Here is a 21568-nt window from a genome sequence, read left to right on the forward strand (position 1 = left end):
GGCAAAGCAGGAACAATGTCAGTGCTGAACACTGTTGATCCTATCCTCTCTGCTGCTGCACTTTGAAGAGCCATCAATAACCCCTCAGCCACCGGCTTCCCAAGGAGGTGGCCCCACAGAAAAACAGGAATCCCTTATCGGGAGGCAGGAAATTCTATTTTTATGTGGAGTTCGGAATAAAAATAAGAAGGAAAGATACACACAGGACTTGTGGGCTAAAATTAAATCCTTGTCTTCTCCCCTCCTTCTCCTGCTTCTCCCCATATGGAGAAATCAGTGATGTACGCCAAGAAGGAACTCACGGTGCTTGGAAGGGTTTGCCCTGCTCATCTCTCAGCAGCAGGCTTTGTGAGTGTGGATTAATTAAAGCACCTCAGATCCCTGCTATGGCCATGCTGTACGTCTTGGGTAAACAAGAAGATGGTTTTTTTTTCTCAGTTTAATCGCGTGGTTCACTTTGAGCAGAGAGGTCTGGTGCCTGACCACCACGTGAGCAGCCTGAATCCGGAGCCAGCCTTCCAAGCATTTCTGTGGCCAGGTGCTCCAATATTTCAGTAGCCACAGGGATGGATGGATGCATCTTTAGAGTCTATCTTGCCCAAGTGCCCACCACTGGCAGCTTTAGTTCTGCAGCAGACAGACCAGCATATCAGGGTGAGGTCTGGGTTTTGAGCACTATCCTACCCAGTTCAGCAGGACCCATAGCAATGGTGTGAGCCCTGAGCCATGGTTACCAAATCTGTTTCCTTTCATTAGTCCAATGCTGAGAAGCATTCCTCCAGACCAAGCCAGGCCAGGTTTTACAGCTCTGGCACGGTGACAGTGCCACATATGCAGCACACTATATGCATACGCAGTGAGCATAGTGACAGTGCTGCATATCCCATAGGCAGCACCATTGGCAATGGGCATCCCTGGTGGCACCTTGTTATCCATGTCAGGAGGCAGCAAGCCCATTTCAGGCTAATCTACAGTGGCTCTATGGTGTTGGGACCTGGGGCTGAAAGACTTATTGCTTGGCTTGCAAAAATAGATCCAGAAAAGTCACCCAGAAGAACAAAAGCACAGGATAAACATCTCCTGATCGGCCATGCTGGTGGTTTTTGTGTGTTCGCATCTATGCTTTAGGAACATGTGCAATCCACTACTTGCCTGGGAAAAGTCCCTGCAAATGGGAAGCAGGACAGCTTCTGAGGTCATCTGGGGGCTCGTTGCTCTACCAGGGAGTTCCCAGCTGTGTGAGATGCTGTAACCAGCTGCCTGGAGGCAGAAAAAGGCTTTGGCAGAAACCCACAGCTTGCTTTATCAGTACGTGGCCAGGAATGTGCATTTTAAGATTTGCACCACAGCATGTTTTGTTGACAGCCTAGGAAAGAAACAAGCAACCAAATGGCAGAGAGAGGAATGTGGATGTCATTCAGCCAGGCGTGTACAGGCTGGGGGTCCTGGAGCTTCCCAGGAGCGTGCATGTGGAGCTTGGGAGGGCCTGGCTTTGCTTGCCTGGTACTGCCACCAGCTCTGCCCATACAAAGCCTTTACACAGCTCTTCTGATGTGCTCCTTCTGAGAAGGAAAAGGCAAAAGTTCCTCTAGGCACTAAGACCAGGAAGCACTGTTTTCTGCAGTGAAGCTCTGCTCTGAGCCTTTGGTTACAAAAGATCCCAGCCTTGCTCGGGGAAGGAAAACATAGGCCGAACTATGTGAGACCCTACAGCTACCAGTCAGTGACCTGGCTCACCAAGTAAATGAGGGTGTGAGAGCAGAAGTGCCTTTACCTGAGCTCATCTTATCACTAACACAACTAGAGGCAGGTTTGAAAAGCTGGGAGGGGGATGCTGGGCTGTCAGGTTGTGTTGGTGGCCTGGACAGCAAAGACACAGAGAACGGTTAAGAAAAGTGGTTGGTTGTGAAGGGGGTGGGTGATGAGAAGGTGTTTGGTGCTGGGCTTGGTTTTATTTGACAGCCTCAACCTGGAGGGGCTGCCCAGGTTGTTGGCTGTGTCCCTGGTGTGGTGTTTGCCATACTACTATTCCTGGAAGATACCTCTTTGATGCCAGGAGATGGATGGCTGCAGCATCCATGGCTGCTCTGTTGGTGACCAGCCTTTGTAGTGCTGTCTCTTGAATTTTGATGTCATAGCATCAGATGCTTCACCTGTTTTCTTGCCTGCTGAGCTAGGTATGTGGCAAGAGCTACTGCCAGCTTGGCTAGCCAGTATGGGCAAAGAATTAAACTGTGCTGGGCAAGCCTATGTGTGAATAACTTTGTGAGGCTGACACGCAGGGGAAAATGAAAACATAAGAAATGCAAGTCTAAGGTCACTGCTGTGTTGTGCAAGTTCTTCTTGCTTCTGCTCTTTACAGTAAGATAAGGTGGTGAAACTTGGGTTTAAAGAAGTGATGCAAAACCACGTCTGGCTTGCTTCTAAAAAGCACCGATCGGAAGAGTGTTCTTCCCCTGCAGGGCATGGTCTCCTTCGAATTTCACACTTGAAAATTGGCTTGCTTGTGCATATTTTTTTTTTTCCCCTTTGCAAAACATCTCCTTTCAGTTTTGCCTATGTGAAATCAGTTTCAGGCTGTCCAGACTGCTTCTAGTCCTAGAGGAGGTGGGAGGGAGGTTCTGCCTCGGCTTTCTGAGGAGCAGAGGACATGGGCTGCAGGACAAGCTACTCTTACATCCCTCCCTAGAATGGGCTGAATTGCAAGCTGATTATTTTAATGAGATGACTTTAGAGGATTAAATGTTAAAATCCGGGACGTGAATCTGCTAATCCAAGGGGGGTATTATTTATCAGTGCTTGATACTGAACCAAATGTATGCAACGTTTTTCCTTTCTTCTTGGAATAAGTGAGGTTTGTGTGTCCATTTAACAGAGGTGGTTGTGACTCCCTTTGGGCTGGGCTGGGTCAGGGGCTGAGCCCTCCACCAAAAGCACCTTGGGCAGGTCAGAAGGAGAAGAGTTCAGCTTCAATAGACAGAGTTGGGTATGCCTCTGTGCTGAGGCAGCATAAAAGTGAAGCATGTGAGGAGACAGATCAGGACAGGGTTTGTGGTGTGTGCAGAAGCCAACCCAGCATCCTCAAGCAGAGATGGACTGGAGCCATGCCCTTCTTCCCAAGTAGGCACGCTTGTTGTTTTGGACTTGGTCCCTGCTCTGCTGTTAGAAGAACAGAATATTTTGCAACACAACTCGTTGGGAGGTGGAAAAAAAAAATAATAATCTGATGGCCCTTCCTTGTCTGAGATGTTTGAGAGAGTTGATTTTCATTAAGAAAAAAACAAAACAAAACAAAAAAAAAAACCTACACAAAAAAAAAAAAAAAAAAAAACAAAACCAAAAGGAATTCAAAACAGGAAACTCTTATCAGCTTGCCAGGAAGCTCTATTGCTCCGTGGAAGTGTTACTGGACGGTCATTGCTACATTCAGTAGCTGTTTGGGAGTAATTTATGGCTTTCTTATGGGAGTCAAATCTTCCATGCAAGCAGGGGAGAGGCCCTAAAGCTGGAAAGGGTAGTGGTAGGAGAAGGAGGGTGGAGGGGAAATACCAGGGAACAGGATTTGTATTATCTCACTCCATATATTTACAATGATAAGAACTTCATTGTTTTCTGTAGTAAATTATGATCCTGGGTTTGTTCTTTATTCAGATCAGGAAACAACAAACCAAAGCCTTTACCAAGAAAAAAAAAATAGCAAAGGAAAAAAGCTTAATCTTCAGTGGCTTTTGTTATTCAGCAGAAGTAATCAGGGGAGTCGGTGTGATAGGTAACTTCTTGGAAGGCTAATTTCTAACTAATTACCCTAGGAACTGGTGTGCTCCTATGCCAAATGTCTCTGTGTGTAAAGCTATATCCAACGAGTAAAACCTGTCAGAGGAGCTGGGCTGGCTCTTTCTCATGCCCCATTTCTGGTGTGCCCATTGCTTGTGGAGGGCTTGCTCACACCCACAGGGCACGTACTTAAGAGGCCGTCTCTGGATTAGAGAAGAGAAGTGTTCTGCAGTGTAATAAAATACATCTGATTGCTCAGTGTGTGCGTTTCACTAACCAGATCTGGAGCTTACAATACAGCTCTGTCAGATGGCTGCGTTGAGCAGCGCTGGCTCCTTGCCCAGAGTTTGCTTTTTTTCCTCCTCTGGTGCATCTGTTTGAGTATCTGTGGGTGGCTGTCACCCCTGCAGCCCTGTGACGTTACGGCACTCCCGGCCACGGAGATACGTGGTGTCCCATCAGCTGCGTTGGGCACGCACAGTGCAGAGAAGGAAGCGTGATGCTATTGCCAGGTTATCGTCTTCATAGCGCTGACCGAAGCACTCGTTTGCTTATCTTTCATTTCTGCTGGCAAATCTCTCTCTCTTTTTTTTTTTTTTTTTTTTTAAATAAATAAAACTGAACTTTTGCCTGGAAATCTTGAGCTTACGGATGATTGAGTGGAAAAGAATTATTTCAGGCAAGCGCTGCTTCACACCTCTTCTTCTCCCCCATCCCTACGTGCTATTCCTGGTGAAACAGCAGCTGGTCCTCATACAAGGAAAGTTATGCACCATTGGCTTGGCAATAGTGGGGCTGATTCAATCCTGCACCAGGTAACGTGAATGCAATCGGAAAGCCAGATGTGCTTATGAGCTTCCAATCTGAACCCCCTCCTGGAAGAAGTCTTGGAACAAATGCCAAGATCAAAATTATTCCCTTTTTAAAAGGGTGGGCTTAAACCCACAGCTCTGTGCAAAGATGTGAACACGGCAGTGTTCAGCGCTTCTGGAAGATGAGGTAGTTTTGTGATCACTTGAAGCCTTTGGTCAAGCGTAGTTGGAGCAATGATATCAAGAGGTATAATGTAACAACTGCACTTACGTGGGGGGAATCCATTACGTCCTCTTTATATGTACTCATCTCTAATGGGGCATCTAAAGGAATTTCTACAAAACACAGTAAACAGTCAGTGGCCTTTTTATACTTCTTGGACTGCATTCAGGGTTTGCACTTGGACTTCTGTAGGAAGTAAACAGCTTTTTGCTGTGGCTTTAAGAATCCCTCTTCCTCCCCTTGTACCTTGTTCAGTGCCTTCCCTGCCCCCTAACCTCTCCCCTTTGGGTACGTAGCTGAATACAAAGGTTGCAATATGCTCCATGTTTTGCATGCTTGTCTCTGGTGAGCTGATAAGAGCAGCCTGTTTCTCTCAGAAAGGGCCACTGGCTCTGTCTTGCTGAAGTCAGCAGTGGTCAGAGGACAGCTGTGGAGCCTAGTGGGATGTCCCCAGCAGGTCCTGCTGTGGGGCAGCACTCACCTAGCTGCTCATTGGCTCAGATGGTGCCTGATGCTGATTTATCTGAGGCTCCTCAAGAATAATTAAGTGAATTGGTGCGTCTGGTGGCTTAATTTCAAGTCTCTAGCCAGGATGGCAGAGTCCTTGTTTGTTTGTTTAGCTGCAGAGGTGCAACGCGCTGAGAACAGGTCCAGCTAGCCTTGAAAATGTGGGAAGCCAGATCTGGAAGCTGGAAGAAAGTAGTGAAAGGCTGTCAGTCTGCCTTTGTTTGTGTAAAATGAATTGAATGAGTGAGGCAGGCTATCAGAAGCAGATAAGTGGAAATATTTGTGACCTTGGATGATCCCTTACAGGGTTGGGATGAGGGGGTGGCTGGAAACGGCAATGTGTCCTCATTTGTCACATTAGCAGTTTGTCATTTCCTGGCTTATTTATCTTGCTCACGGAGAAGATGTTCGTGTTTCCTGCTGGGTGGGGGGCAGACAGCAGTTCCAGGATGGCCAGGTCAACTCTCTATGGAAGCACAAGTTGCTTCCACAAAGCTCTGCTTGCACCAAGCCTGCACAGGTGTTGCAGTTTCTCTGATTTCCACCAAGTTTCCCTCCTGTACACTCATTTCCCCTACAGGTGATTGATCCCTTTATGCCTTTGGCAGCTCTTTCCCAGGGCTGAGTTATGAGCAGCTTTTGCTGTGGTGTTTTTGGGGGTACTGACAGGGACTGGCTTTCTCCTGCAAGGGAGCACAGGACAAGAGTCCATCATTTCTGTCTGTCTCAAAAGGTCTCTGTGGTTGTGCAGGGTGGATGGAGGGCTATGTTTCCCCAGCTCCCTCATGGGAGGAGGATGGTAGAATGGCCCATGGCCTGAAGAGATGCATTGCTATGAACAACCACAAGCACAGGTTGCGACTACTGCTTCCAGGTACTACTTCCAGAGCTGGGAAACTGACCCTAGGCAGAGAAATGCTGCCGAGATTGAGACATTGTGGTGCTCTGGGGGTTGAATTGAAATGTAGAGTGTAGAAGGGGAGGGAAAAGTTTAGGTCCAGGATTTGCTAATCCACAGACAGCACGTGACCTCTACTCTCTTCTGCTCATGTGCTCTGTCTAAGGTCTGACCACGCATCCTCCCCAGCATCTTCTCTCAGACAGGGACCACAGATTCTAAGACTGGAGAAGTGCTGCAGGAGAGAACTGGAGCAATTGAATCATCGGAGCCTGAAGACAAGCACTGTGACCAAACCTCACCCGCCCTGTTCCTGGGAGGTGTTCACTGGAGAGAAAACAAAAGTACCATAGAAGTTTCATAGTTGCACAGGCAGCTGTAGGCCACTGAGACGAAATGACCCATGTCTATGGCTTGGTTACCCTGGGTCTGGACTCCTACAAGACATTCAGCTACTTTTGTTGTGTAGCACTGCTGTTTTTGATGGCTGCAGCTGGCAAGGCAGAGAGCATGTATGGCTTAGTCAAGAAATGATTACTGGTCGTAGCCTGTACTGCCTGCCATAGGCCTTGGGCTGAAGCAGGTTGGAAATGGAGGAAGGAAATAATAAAAATAGGTCCCCATGTATCATTGGTGTTTGACCTACAGTGCTGGTGACTGCCCATGGGACCCTGGGAAGCGCATGGCCATTTTTGTGGTTTAGTTTGAACAGTGATTTACTGGAAGAAAGGATGCCCACCAGCCCCCTTGTAGCCTTTGGAAGGATGATTCACCAAAGATTTTATTAATTGAAGGACTAATCTTTGTGGCACAGAGGCTGAGTTTCCTAGTTTGCAAGAGGTTTGCTCCGTGCTAGAATTGGATCACTGGGTGCTAGTTAGTTATTATGGATGTTTAGGCTGCTTAATGATCTTTCTAGATGTATACGGGAATTAACTCTTGATTGCCACAGGAAAGAAATCTGCACTCAGGGACCGGGTCCTTCTGTCCAGTCAGAACAACTGCTTTTGGGAATTTAACACACTGCTGCCAGCTGGGACTCCAGACACTCTCCTTTGGTACAAATCAGAGATGCTTGTGCTGGTTGAGAAAGAAACCTTGAAGATGGTTGGATAGGAATGCTGATGCTCATTGACACAACGTGTAACTAGTTGGTTTGCCACTGAAAACTTCAACAACTTGTAGATTGTTTATGTTCCTGACTAGCAAAGGAAGCAGTGGGTGTGCCATGGTGAATGTGAGCTGTACAGCTTGGGCTTTCCTCCCCTTTGGGCAGTGAGGGACTGCTTCAAATCAGGTTCATCCCACCTTAAACACCGACTTTGTTGCTCTACCCGCATTGCCTGAGGGTGTTGGAAAGCTACACAGTAATTGACTTGCATGCATTAGCCTTGAACTTTGCAAGTCAAGTTTCTAAAGCAAGGCTTGTTTACTTCAGTTTGTGCAAGGGGAGTGAAGAGGGAAAGGCTTCTAAGCACAAGGAAGGAAAGTGGGGGGGAAATCTACAATGTGAAACACCACAAAAGCAGCTTGGATGTTATTATAGTCAAGCTGGTACTCTGGAATAACGGTGCTGTTCTCCTGGGGTGTTTCCAAACACGCACATCAAGCTTTAAAGGATGTGAGAACTTTGACAAGCCTATTAAGTGGTTAGTCAGTCACGTTCCTTGATTTGCACGTATGTGGAGTCACCTAAACCCTCTTTCTGCAGCCGACCCCATAAGGGGAACACTAAAATAACCCCACAGGAGAAAGTTACCACTGATAACATTGATGCAAGACATGTAGCACGTTCTTAGATGAAATTTGGAGGAGCTTCTCTCCAGCTCTTGCTGGGTGTTGTCAAAACATCATTCGATGGAAGGTCAAATTGTTCGTAACTCTGTGTTCCCCAACCAAAGGCTGTCATATGGATAAAGCATTAAGGAATAATGAGACCAAGTTAAAAGAACAGTTTCCAGACATGAATCTGAATGTCATTGTTGTATGATGTTTACATCAGAACCTCTGATGACGGAAAAACTGATTCTACCTTTTTGTTCGATTGAAAATCCCTCTGAATTCCAACATGCTGGCTACGCTCCAGCACACAGAGGTAATTGCTTCTTGCTAACCTACACCCCTCCTTAAATTTTATTCAGGGAACTTAGTGTGACTACTGCCTTCCGCTCACGTAAGTGGCTGCGTACTGCTGTTGATCGAAACTCTTGGCATTATCCACAGTGGAGAACTTCGTTTTAATGGGGCCCATATATTATCCCTTATAGCATGTAGGTTCAGGTATTTTTATAAGAAAAATCCTTCCCAGTAAGAGGGAAGACAAAGTACACTTCCTATCAAGATACAACAGATTTTTTTTTGCCTGAGAATGGGAAGGGAGGCACGAGAGCATCGAAAGAGTGATACCTATGAACTCATGTGATACAATCCACCAACCACATGCAATTGCAAACAAACAGGTTCCTCTGCGTAATTATTTCCTGGGGAAACCTGGTTCCGTGACTGAGAAATGCTCCTAAGAAAAGAACTGCTATTGATACACAATGGTTTTCAGGAGCGTGGTTCCACGAACTGGCAAAGAGAACATTGCCAAGGTGTGGTGAAAAGCCCACGTAGCTGGGGTTACCCAAATAGTCCTAACTCCAAGTAAGAAAAAGATGAGAGTGATGGCAGCTGCAGTTGCTGCCTTGGAGAAGGAGATGGAGAAATATGTTTCTTTTGATGGAACTGAACGTAAACTGCCTCTCTGGAAACAGAGCCTCCCATGTTGCTGTTTTGACCCCTCCTATAAGAGTTGTTCCTTCTTCTGCATTGCTGTTGAATCACAAAGCAATCATCTAGTAACTGTTTGTCACTAAAATGCTTTCACTGGTTTTCCCCTTCAACACCACCGGGGAAGTTCCGCTCTGACAGTGCAAGTGGCTTTGAGTACATGTTGAAAGAGCAGTGCTGCAGTTTCATTTTGTGGGCTTGACCTGTCCTGGCTGAGTCATCTGTGCTGTTGTAACTGCTGTGTCTGTGTCCCAGCAGCGATGCAAAGAGCCGAGGCAGGAGCAGGGGCACCTGATGTCGTGCTAATGTGGTGGTGTGGGGCTAACAGCTGCTGCAAGCAAGAGAATCTTTCCATTTCCTGTTTAATGGCAGAATTTTCAAGATGGCTAAAGCACAGTCAATACAATGAAAAACGTTTATTCCAAGTGTTTTTAACCACTGAGGCTGGTGGTGCCCAGAAAAGCAATGGAAAGGCTTGTGCCCTGAAAGCCATCTGATACATGGGATGGATTTTTGGCCTTCTGGACACCTTGCTGGTGTATACTGAAAAAAGACTGAAAGATCTCACCCACTCCTGTCTCCCAAGAGAACCACTAAGCTCCTGCTCCTTAAATGTTCCATTTCGGCACAACACAATCAGTATATTGCACTGTTTGAGTGGTCACAAGAAAACCAGATAGGACCCATCTGAGGTCTCCTTTCAGCTGTTCCTTGTCCCTCAATCTGGAGTCAGATGGATGCAAACCCTACAGAAAAACTTGGACTAGCGCTTCCACATGTGCATGCTGTAATGCCAGCTGCCCACTGGGTAGCTGAAGTGGATTGAGAAGATTTGAGTGAAACTGACAGACTAAATGTTTGTTTACTTCTTGCTCTCCACCCCATGATTTCCTCCCTCTCATGCTGTACAAACGTTGAATGGAAACTTTGCCAATCAGTACTGCTCACACTCTTTTTCTAAGTGCTTCCCCAGGACTATCCCAACTGCTCTCTCATATTCAGTGCATCTCAGTGTCATAAACTGGGGATAATGACCACTGTAAAAAACATGTCAAGAGAGTCATGAAGACAGAAGTAAAATGAGAGCCAGCAAGATTTGTTTGTCATCTTGATATTGATCCTAGGTCTTGATGAATCTGCAGCATTCTCATCTGTGACTGGCAGGAGGAAATTTTCACTGTATTTCTGTTCCTACTTAAGTACTTACTGGAACGTTACCCCTCCACCTCTGAACAAGACGAATCTTGGGTACAATTCTACTGGCTTTGGCGAGTATAACACACAGTTGCAATCAGACTGCCAGAAAAGAGACACTGCCACAGATGTTAGCCAGTCATTCAGCAGTGCACGAGTCCAGCATGGCAGATCTGCATATGAATGTTTGGGAATGTGGTGATTTGCTCATTCTGTTGTTGCATATAGCTGCGAAGACAAAACTGATGTCTATATTTAAGTTTGCCATGTAAAGAAATAGACAGATCTAGCCTTTCTTTTTAATAATGTTTTAGGACCAGGGTACAAAAAAGGTTAATGCATTCATTTTTAAGACAAGTGATAAATGTAATGCAATAAGCACATCCTACATACACAATATATTTCTCTATATAATATGAACACAGATATAAAATAAGTTATACTTGTCTTGTTTTTTTTTTTTTTATCACAGTAGGAACTCAGCTTATATAAAGTGACAACAGGAACTGGAACAAAATGCTGCTTTAAAGCAACAACAAAACCCAAAAGAGTGCATGTGTGAGTGCGTGTGTTGGGGGAGGGATAAAATAGGAAATCGAGGGTTTTCTGTCAAAATCAAGTCTTGAAAACAGAAATTTTATAGAGCATTAAAAAGAGGAAGGTCTCGTGGCTCAGGGTAGAGGTTCTGGAGGGCTTTGAGTATTACTGTGTGGTGAGGAGGAGGGTAGGTGAAGGCTGTTAACATCGAGGTTATATTTGTGGGGGCACAGACAGCGGAACAAGCTCTGCTCCACGTTCTCTGCTCTTTCAATAGACCATTTACGTGACAGTGCTGCATTCCTGGCTTTACAGTAAGAATGGGACCTAGTAACTTTCACTGCACACAATGACAGTAGACGTATCGCTTGACAGGAATGATGAATACCACCATTGTTTAAAGGTGTTTGAAGGAGAAAACACTACCCACTTCTGAAAGGATCAGAGAGCTTGGGTGTTCTTCCCTTCCAGCCCACCTAAGGTCTGCCTCTAGTGCCCCTTCCTTCTGTTTCCTTTGGGATGGTTGTTTCCTTGGCCATACTTGGGAAAACTGATCTCCCCCAGAGAACGAATAGGAGGCAGAGGTGCTTGGGAATTCTTAGTGCCTATTCCACAGTCAATAATGAGGAACTCCAGATGCACAGTTCAGAGCTGTTTCTTTTTTTTATTATTATTAAGGACTTGCATCTAACAGTGAACCAGATTCCTAAAATTTTTAACCAAGGGACTTAGAATTTGGTATTTCTTATTAATTAGGAGGTATTCCTTAATTTGGTCAACAGCTTGGAGATCTTTCTGTGATTTCTTCTTTGCTGTCAAGAATCTCTGCCTCCTGAGGTTTGCAAAACCAGTTAAGAACACAATGTGTGGCCAAAGCTCAGGAGTGGCACTGGTAGCTAGCAGATTTCTATGAGCGCTTACTCTGAGAAGATGAAGCCCACTTGAGTTTTCCTTCTATTGTTGCTACTCAATTTCTTCTAATCTCAAGATCCTTTCTTTACCTCCATGTTTACAGGCTACACATTAGACATCGGGGACATTACAATGGAAGAATTGATTGCATATTGTCATGAAGATTTGGACTTTTGCTCCGCTTTAGTTTTTTTCTTCATACAGCAGAATAGGTATACATTGAAAGGCAATCTCACATCTAAAGGTATAATTTAAGTAAACATTTCTCTAGATCTTTCTCCCCTCCATTTCCCTGTCCCCTGTAACCTTCCTTTCATTCTGTTATTTTCCTTTTGGATGGAGGGAGGAGATGGGAAGGGAGCTCGTTTGGCAGCTCATGACCCTCCAACTTGACTTTAATGAGATGATTTGCCAAGGCAAACTCCTCATCATCCAGCATGCCATCTTTGTCGATGTCAGCCAGTTTCCAGATCTTGCCCAGCACTGTGTTAGGCAGCTTAGACCTTACCATCTCCTTCTTTGCATTGGCACCAGTTATTTTACCATCGACAGGTGACAGTGTGTAGAAGATTTCATCATACATGGGCTTGTCTCTCGCCACCACCCACTCAGCATCATCGATCCCTTCGCCAGCGCCTTCACCATAGCCATGGCCAAATGGACCATGCAGAGTGCCCTCGAAGGCTCCTCCCTTCACCATCTGGGTAGGCCGCTGTGATTCCTCCTGGCGTACAAGCACCATGAGCTGGGCGATGTCATTAGCTAGCATGTCTTCCACAGTCTCCAGCAGCTTGCTCTTCAGAGGCTGGAACTTGCTAAAATCCTGGGCCTGCAACTGATCCTTAAAGCAGGACAATGGAGCAAGAGGTGAGTGACACGGCTGCGCTCAGGGCAGTAACAGTGAAGAGTCCACTCCCTATCTGCAGTTTAGCTCAAAAACTCCTTGTGTAGAGGAAGAGCAGGGAGCATAGCACTCCCTCCTCCAACAGTCCTGCTCCTCGGCACGTGATAGGGTTTCCCTGGCTGGTCTGGCTCTTACATCCTTTTTAAGCCCTGCAGGGAATAATCTCCCTAGCTAATAGAGGGGCTGATATGGTACAGAGAAGACTGGGGTTTACCCAAAGGCCTAGATGATGGCAGTAAGAATTTAAAATAAGACTTCCTTTCCAAACTCTGCTTGAGGACCGAACTGTTCAAGAAAAACTGTTTGTGCAGTTCTTGCTATGTCTTCTAGCTGATGCCCTGCATTCCCTGTCCCTCTGCACTCTGGGAAGGAGGTGTCACTTTGGCAAAAGGCTTTTTCACCAATAAATCCTTTGTTATCATGCTGTGCATCTCTCAGATGCCATAAAGACGGTAGATCTTCATAGCATAGCTCAATTTTGGTAATTTTCACAACTAAGCAAAAGTGATTTGAGCAGGGACTGCAGAAATCTCTCTCTTAAGAATGGGTAAACAACTTACAGCTTTATCCTTTACCTGCTACTCATTAAATCCAATGTATTCACTCCTACTGGAGTGGCACAGCTATTTTTGAACATTTAATTGTATACTTTAACAAGCAGTGAATGGGGTCTTCTATTGGGTACACTCTCTTTCTCAAGAACTTATGGAAAATATACTGTTCTATTAAAAAGATGAGCAGCTACTGTGTCTTCCACAGGAAGCCAGTAATGACTTCAACAGCTAGTAACTGTGAAGAGGTTTCTGCTTGGATTGAAGCCACACACCAATGTAGCCATGCCCTGCATTGTTCAACTGTACAATACAAGGCTCTGATCCAAGGTCCTTCAAGTCTTTGACTTGGATGAACACTGGGTCAGGTCTTAGCTCAGCAGCCCAGCAACTTGCTTCATTGCTTAAAATAGATAAGGGGCTTTAAGTTTTCACTGCTTCCTTCCTAGGTCTTGCTAGAACCAGAGTGAAGTGGAGGAAAAAAAAATACAGCTCCTGAGGAGATGTATATATGTAGGCTTTCTGGCAGATGTACCTTTCTTTTCCATACAGATTAGCACTATTCTTAGGCCTAGAGAATCTGAAAATGGAACCTGGAATTAAAAACTGACACATAGGATTTAATCCATTTTCTTAAGGACTACTTAGGCAAAGACTTCAGAAATTAAGGTAGCAGTAGCTTCATGTGAGCTTGATGTGCAATAAGTGTTTATGCTCAAACACAGCCTGCACACCATTTAAGGCTTGTTTCAAGACTGCAACAGGCCTTTTGCATAGGCAACAATAATCAAGGTCTGGATTGTGGCTTCAGTCCTATTCCCTGTAGTTACTCTAACACTCTTTCCTTGTGTGTCTGATGCTCAGGACAAGATGCCACTACTTACCTGCATCTTTCTCAGATTAGGGAAGTCTCCTGGTGAGATCTGATGTTCCCGTTCAATGCGGGCATAAATGTCTCCCAAGTTGTTGATAAGCTCTTTCTTTTTATTGTCTTTCCCAAACACTGAGGGCATTTCCTTCTTTAGGGAACTGATGATGTAGGCATGGACCTGAAAGGCATGAAATGACACAGAATGAAGAAGACATACTAAAGAGTGCACCACAAATTTTCTTTTCCAACAGACAGTATGTGTGCCTAGGAATCAACCCGCATCATCCCATCCTGAAGTAGTTTAGCTCCTCAGTTTGCATCTATCTGCTGTTTATCACCCCAGTGCTGAGGGCTGCTCAGGTGTGCTCTCTGGCTATGTAGAGACAAGGTGAGGGCAGTGTAGGCATCTTGGGTAAGCAGAGAGTAATACAGCCACTTTCTGGGGATGTGTTTTCCTTCTACTGTGCAGGCCTCTCAGGGAACAGCCACTTCCCAGTCCAAACCAAACATACAGGTTTTGAAGCTTTCTAGGCTCTGTTTAATGTTTTACCATGAATGAGTCTTTGACTTGCACAATACTATGATATTGTGTACTTTGTATGTGAGGAATATGCAGACCTAGAACAACTATTTTCATAAAACTAAGCTTGTGTTATGCTTCTTGTTGGCACCGGTCATTCTGGAAGGCAGAATCTATTTCACTTTCCCAAACAGAAGTGACTAACAGCAGTGGATTTTAAATGAAAGATTCTTGCTTCTTTTGTTGTTGAATGGCGTGAAAAGTTTTTTCCTTCACAGTATTCTGAAGAACTTCCTTCAGCTTCTTTTAAACAATAATAGATGGAACTTCTAGCAGTGCCCATAATAGTTGCTTTTCCCATGCTTGTGGCAGGCTTATCTGTCATTCTTGTCAGTCTCCACCTCTTCTGCATCCATCTAAGCCAGGTTTATCTCCTTAAGGCAAAAGACCTACAGACTCCTATTTCCCTTGGTGTGTGATTCTGACATATTGAATTTGTCTGAATTCTCAATTTGCTAGCACAGTCCATCTGCTTTCTACATTTCCCAAAGAGCTACCTTCTTTGACCTGTGGGCAACTCTTCACTCAGGCCTGTTATGAATGATGCACCAAGCAGAGGCAGTAGGCTCTTCCTCAAAGTGCATAGGACAAATACGCTGGGCCTCTGAGTGAAATAAGAGGAAGGAGGAAAAAAAAGGCAGGATCCACCAGCTGTGTGAACTAGACCAGCCAAAACCACTTCCCCATGCTGTGCATACCGTGGATGGCCCAAACCGAATGCCTGGGCTCCTTTATGCCAACACTCACCTTGGCCAGCCGTGCCCGCTTGATGAGATCATTCAGCTTCCTTAGGGCTGCGTTGCGGGGAAGGCTCTGGATATCCCTGAACAGGTCCTGCTCCTCTGCCTCAAACAACTTGCGGTTGTCAGGGATGAGCAACGGATGGGACCAGAAGGAGCCAATATAGACTCTGATGACCTCCGGAGTGTTGACAATCTTTCCCAGGGACCACATGAGAGCACCATAAACCCTCATCAGTTGCTGGGTTTCTATCTGGTCAGCTTTGTTGAGAACAACTCTCATCTTGTCCTCGTGGTTCTTCAGGGCCTTGATGACCTCTGAGAATTCATCAGAGATGTCCAGCTTGTGCGCATCAAAAAGGAGAATGATGCGGTCAACCCGCTCTGCAAACCACTCTAATACAGCAGCAAAGTCATAACCTGCAAGGGATGGAAGAAGAGCAGAGATGTACAAGCAAGCCTGGCTGTTGTTTCTATTTCCTTTTCATAGACAAAAAAGTTGCCCTACCCAACAGGAAAAGGGAATTAATGCCTGCTGGGATCTTGGTACATTCCTTGCTGCTATGGTAATGTACCACGTGTCTACAACATCCCTGTGGATTTCATTACATCTACAGATCGATTAGCATTGTCTGTCTTTCCCAGCTTCTTTGTGTACTGGGAGATAATCTACTGACAGCTGTCCTTCGCTAAAGAGAGAACAAAGCCCCAGAGTAACACTTGGTGATGTTTCAGAGCACTCACAACAACATGGGCTGAATTACATCCCGTGCTGAGACAAAACCCTGATCCACACGCTCCTCTCACATGCCACACTCATTGGGGCTCTTAGGGGAATGTGTGAGACCTCTCCTGTACGTGCTGAGAAACATTTCTCTGTGTGCAATTCTACCAAGTGCTGATTACACCTGTCCTTACTTCCCTGTATGGAAGCAGCAGGAAAACTAAGGTGTATGTTTTTAAGTGACAGAATTATTTAGAGGCGAAGAGGAAAAATATTGAGTGTATTTTTCCTTCACGTGTAGTGTGACGTGGAAAGGGCAGGTGGGACAGACCTCTGTTGACAGCTGTTGACTTGGAGTCACTGACAGAGCTCTGTGATGGTGTTTTCCCACACACATGCCCAGAGAATTCCCACGCAGGAAATTCACAGGGTTGACTTTTTAGTTTTGCTTTTAGCATATAAAAGAGTAGGTTACTATTAAAGTATTTGAATAGCAGGGTGACAGGGTACAGAACTCTTATGTCAAAGCTATTAGAGTAGATATTAAAAAAAATAAGATGAAATTAAATATTTAAGCATTTAGTTCAGAGCTCATTTTTAGAAGACTTTTCTATAGTGTAGAGAACTTGGGATGTTTTGTCTAGCTTCAGCCAGAGCTGGAGGTGTTCCACACCTGAAAACATACAAAGCTTATTCCATAATTAAATTTAGCCTTGCTTCAACATTCTTTTTACCTGGTTTTTATCTCACAGGTTCTTCTGCCACTTTATTTCAGTGTGAGATTACATCAAAAACTCATCTTGACCCACTCTCAAATTAGGTGTTCTTGGTCTGAAGTGTCCTCCTTGCTCATTCCATGGTAATGTGTTGTTTCTTTACACCCTATCTCAGTGTTGTGGAGGGTTGCTAAGGGCTCTCACAAAGGCAGCCAGATTTGGCAGTGTTTCACTGATGAGTGAAGCTATCCACATATCGTAGCACAGTTTATTGTAAAGCTACAGGGCATCTGCAAAGCCATCTGCCAAAGCTGCATACAAGTAAAGCCATTATTACAGGGATGTTCAGACAAATGTGAAGGGGAACATTTTCTCTCCAGTGATTCCTGGCTGTGTTTCTATTGAAAAACATGCCTATTTTAAACAGTCTGCTATTACTGATGTGGATTCTTTCACAACTTCCAGATAAGGTTGTGAAAGAAGAACAGATCAGAACATGGACAGTAAATGAATCTCATCCATACAGTACTTCAAGGAAATAGTCACGATGAATACGATAATAATTTCCTTCTATTAGACTTTTTTTTTTCATGGGGACAGATTTCGTTCTGATAGCATGAAAAGCATTTGACAGATTTAACACAAAGCTGGCAAGTTAGAAGGGTTGTCAGTAAATTCGGTCTACAGAGAAAATAATCTTCTTGCAAACATCCTGCCATCCAGACTCCCTAAGGCAGGCTGTGGCTTAATGAATACTTATCCTTGAGCTCCCAGTATACCTGGCAGCACCTACTTAGTTAAAATATGGCAGGATTACGCAATTACTTCTTGTCAAGTCAGACCAAGCATGACAGTCTTTACGCTGACTGTGGGAAGAGGGATGATACCTGACACAGCATAAAATCTGCCTGACTGTAATGTCTTGAAGCCAGTGAGGGTGCACGCAGTGGTTCAGCATCTCTCACCATCTAGGTCTACTGGTTGTTTTTTGTCTCTGGTTTGTTTGCTTTTGTCTGATAGTGAGCACGTTCTACTGATTTCTCATCCTGGGGAACTGTGGCCACAGACCCTGTGCTTGCAGTCAGGTGGGACACAACCTTTGTAGCAGTTATCTTAGAGCTTGCTGTTAGAAACGTTTTACACTGGGCAGCTGCTTTTCGTCATTCACCTCCTTCTTGCTCGGTTTTAGCCACTGGGAGCTCTCTTCACACCATCCTGTTAAAGCCCGTATAATCTACAGAACAAAAACCTACCAGGATCAAAGCCCATCCCTATCCGTCAACTGACAGGTTGGCATTGTGTGTCAAGTGTCTGAAGACAGCATCAGCAGAAGACAAGGTAGGTAGAACAGCAAACACTGGCTACCTAGAGAGGGAGCAGCTCTGGCAGATAAAATGAGTGCCTCTTCCAGACGGATTATTACTTAATCTGTATTTTTAACGTGAAAAAGAGTTTGGAGGCTGATTCTAAACTGGTGACAACAACGCCCTCCTGAAAGCACTTCAGGGAAGATCCCAAGCAGGCTAAACAAGGAGGCAATCTACAACAGAGGAGAAGAATGTAGCAGAGAAGAGGGACAGGTGCCACCTGAGTCTGGCAAATGGCTTTAAAGGAAGGAAAAGTAACATGGAAGTGTTACTTGCCAGATTTGTAATGCTAACACAGACATGCATGAGTACCTGGAGTGGCACACCATGGCCCTTTGCTTTCATGTTGTTTAGTGCAATGGTTTCATGGTTGGGAAGAGACTGGGAGCCTGACAGAGTTCTTACTTCATGTCACTGGAAACAAAGGGAGATCCCACTAGACAAGTTCAGTTCAGGTGAAGTAAAACTGATGAAAGTATTGTCCAGAGCCAAGTCTCCCTACAACAGCCTGTTCAGCTTCTACGTACATAAAGAAAAGTTTTTCCTTTCTACTTGTTACATGTTTATATCTTTGTCATTTGTGACAGATGGACTGAGTATTTCCTGGTAACTTGGCCAATCCTCAAAACAGTCCACAGCCAGACTTTGAGACTTCAGAAGGTATCTGAATCCAGGCCAAGTTTTTCAGAGCAGTGCTGATGCACGGACAGAAGTTCCAAGAGGTTTTTCACTATAGTGTCCAAACACAAACTGAACTCTTTCAGTAAATGTAGCTTCAATCACAGAACCATAGAATGGTTTGCATTGGAAGGGACCTTTAAGACGATGTAGTTCCAACCCCCTGCTATAGGCAGGGATACCTCCCTCTAGACCAAGTGGATCAAAGCCCCATCCAGCCTTGGATGGGAGAATCTTGGGAGAGTTAATGCTTGAGAATCAGACCTGTAGTAGCCATCAGAATTAAGAGTGTCCAGGTAGCAGATAGCTGCTGCCAGGACCAGGAAACACGGTCCTCCCCCATTTTTACACAGGACACCAAAAGAGTATACAATGTGTATAAAATATGCAAACTGAGATGCTGATGGGCATGGATGTCCTTCCTTAATAAAGGAGATAAGCAGGAAACTTACGGAGCACACAGAGGACGGACAACAGAATGTATAAATGTAACAGTTGTAAAAAAAATCAAACTTATTCTGCAACAAAAATTAAGTTCTTGCCATATATTAAAAGGAATAAAATGAAAAAATTCCATCCCCCCTTCCCTAAAAACAAAAAAACCCATAAACGTGATTTTTATTTCTAATTTTTTTTGTTTGCATTCTGCTTTCAGGTCAGAAGAGTGAGCCAGACTCATGACATCAAATATTTCTACAAAGAAAAGGGGCTTAAATTGTGCAGGTTTTCTGCCCATTTGCTTTGTTCTTAGAGGAAGCTTGGCAGAGTGGCTATTGCACTGCAGTAATGGTAGTGAGCTGGGAAGTCACAATTAATTGTTGCCCTTCAGACCTCCCAGGTGGAGTGCAATGCAAAATGCAAGCAGATGTAACTGCAGGGAACTGTTACAGCAAGTGAACTAAACGTGTCCTTTTTAGATGCTTTGAGGGTGTGTCATATTGTTGTCAAAACACGTGACAAAACTCTTTGGAAAAAGTTGTTTTCTTATTGCTATTGTACCCTAAACATTTCGTGAAGTGGGGGGAATACTGATTCCCTTGGTGTTTGCTTTCTCTTCCAAACACGGCTGTTTGAAAATCAGTCAGAGATGTCTGCAGTTGCCTAAGCCTGATACCCCCTATCATTTTTCCTTTCACTTTCAGGAGTAACTAACAATTTGAAGTACTGAAGCTTCTGGTCACTGGGTCCTTGCCTCTCCTTCCCTTCCCAGAATAGCAAGCAAGGCTAGCATGTTTTTCCCTTGGCTATGGGAAGCCTGGGCTGCACTGCAGCCAGCTGAATAGAACGGGGTGGAAGACTGGAATAGTGTGTACTGGAAAGAAAGCTGATGGGGAATGATACTGCCAATCCTCACCTCCTTGCTATGACCTTGTGCTCACTGCTAAAGAGGAAAGGGAAGAGGTGACATACATCGGATGAAGATGAAGCAAGTGTTCAGCATGTATTCAGGAAGCATGACCCTGAAAGAGGGGTCAAAAAGTGCTACTTGGCTATAGCATTGCTGAACTTGACAGATTTGGATTTGCTTAGCTCTGTGCATGTGTAGGTTGAGACTGATAGCTAGCGGAGTGTGTAAACTGTCCACAGATGAACTGCTACTGAAATGCATGAGTTGCTACTAGGTGGTAAGAGCAGACCACACCAAATGATAAATTATGATAAGTCCTAGCTTCTATCTTGGCTCTGCTTTACTACATGCCCTGGTCTGTGGTCCTCCCCTTTGTGGATGGCATCCATACTGTTACCAAACTATCAAAGCAGCTGACACTGTGCTGCTTTGGTACAAATACAGCAGTCTGTTGCTGTGTGATGCTTAGCTGGACACAATAAATAAAAAGTGATAAATAAAAAAAAAAAAAAAAAAAAGATGCAGAGTGAGGGATGGAGCAGTGAGATGAGTAACTCTTCACACATGACAGTTAGGAAAAAGACCAGAGGATAAATGGCTGTTTTCCAAGTAAGAACGGTAGAGAAAATAGTGGGCAGGATGCCTTAGGAATACTTCTTACCAGGCTTTTAAATGAAACCTGTATATCCCAGGCACCTAGTTACCACACACCTGCAATACCACTTGTTACAGAGGAGTCCACAAGTCAGAGTTGCTCAGTATAACAACACAGACTATACTTATTATTTTATTTCCTTTTAACCAGAGTCTAAATGTAGCAGTAGCTGTATCAAGTGCTGGTGATTTCACTGCATGTCTAGGGGATGTGGTCTTCAGATATGACAGACTACACCAACCTTTCCTGCTTGACAGGCCTACTTCACCAGGCAGTGAATTTAAGAGTTCAGACAGACGAGAAGCTCAGAACCTGGTGTTGGGCCCCTGAATCATTCCTCGAAAGGCAGTTTCCTTGCTCCTGGTCCCTGAAGTATGGATGTAACAGCGCACATAATAAGCCCTGATGGATTGCTAAGCTGGCACTACATAGCTTAGTTAATGTTCTTGCTGCCTAACGGGGAAAGAAAAAAACAGACAGACTTTTGATGATCCCATCAAGAGGAATTGCCTATTTTAAAAAATGCTGCTGGTTCAGATGGGATGGGTAGGCCAGGAATGCCAGCCCCATCTTCTGCATCTGTGATTTCCCCCTCAAATTTATCACAAAAAGCTGCTTTGCTACCCATTCCCCTTCCCTGATTCTCACTGGTGTTCTGGTCTGAGGGTCAGAAGGCATAGTATTGGCAAATGATGGGGGTAAGCAGAGCTACCCTGTTTCAGAAGTTAAAGAACTGGATATTCTCTGGGGAAACCTCTCCCGGCTTTTGCTTCATTCCCAAGTGAAAACTGAGCAGGCTGGAAAA

The 21568-nt window shown here is 44.8% G+C and overlaps 1 protein-coding gene and 1 long non-coding RNA gene across 2 annotated transcripts in view; one reads left to right on the forward strand and one right to left on the reverse strand.

The window, feature by feature from the left end:
* Window positions 1-10677, forward strand: part of LOC112532054 — a 33489-nt gene extending 22812 nt beyond the window's left edge. The window contains exon 4 of the long non-coding RNA XR_006938684.1: window positions 2-10677. This is a non-coding gene — a long non-coding RNA (uncharacterized LOC112532054). The remainder of the gene's footprint in view (window position 1) is intronic.
* The window catches only part of EHD3 (EH domain containing 3), a 25203-nt gene continuing 14100 nt past the window's right edge, over window positions 10466-21568 (reverse strand). Inside the window, exons 4-6 of the mRNA NM_001031040.2 lie at window positions 15283-15695; window positions 13969-14133; window positions 10466-12470 (exon numbers count right to left, since the gene is read on the reverse strand). Coding sequence (NP_001026211.2) covers window positions 11943-12470; window positions 13969-14133; window positions 15283-15695 — 1106 coding nt within the window. The 3' untranslated portion in view covers window positions 10466-11942. The remainder of the gene's footprint in view (window positions 12471-13968; window positions 14134-15282; window positions 15696-21568) is intronic.

This window comes from Gallus gallus, chromosome 3, assembly GCF_016699485.2.
Source record: "Gallus gallus isolate bGalGal1 chromosome 3, bGalGal1.mat.broiler.GRCg7b, whole genome shotgun sequence".
In the NCBI taxonomy this organism is placed as follows: domain Eukaryota; kingdom Metazoa; phylum Chordata; class Aves; order Galliformes; family Phasianidae; genus Gallus; species Gallus gallus.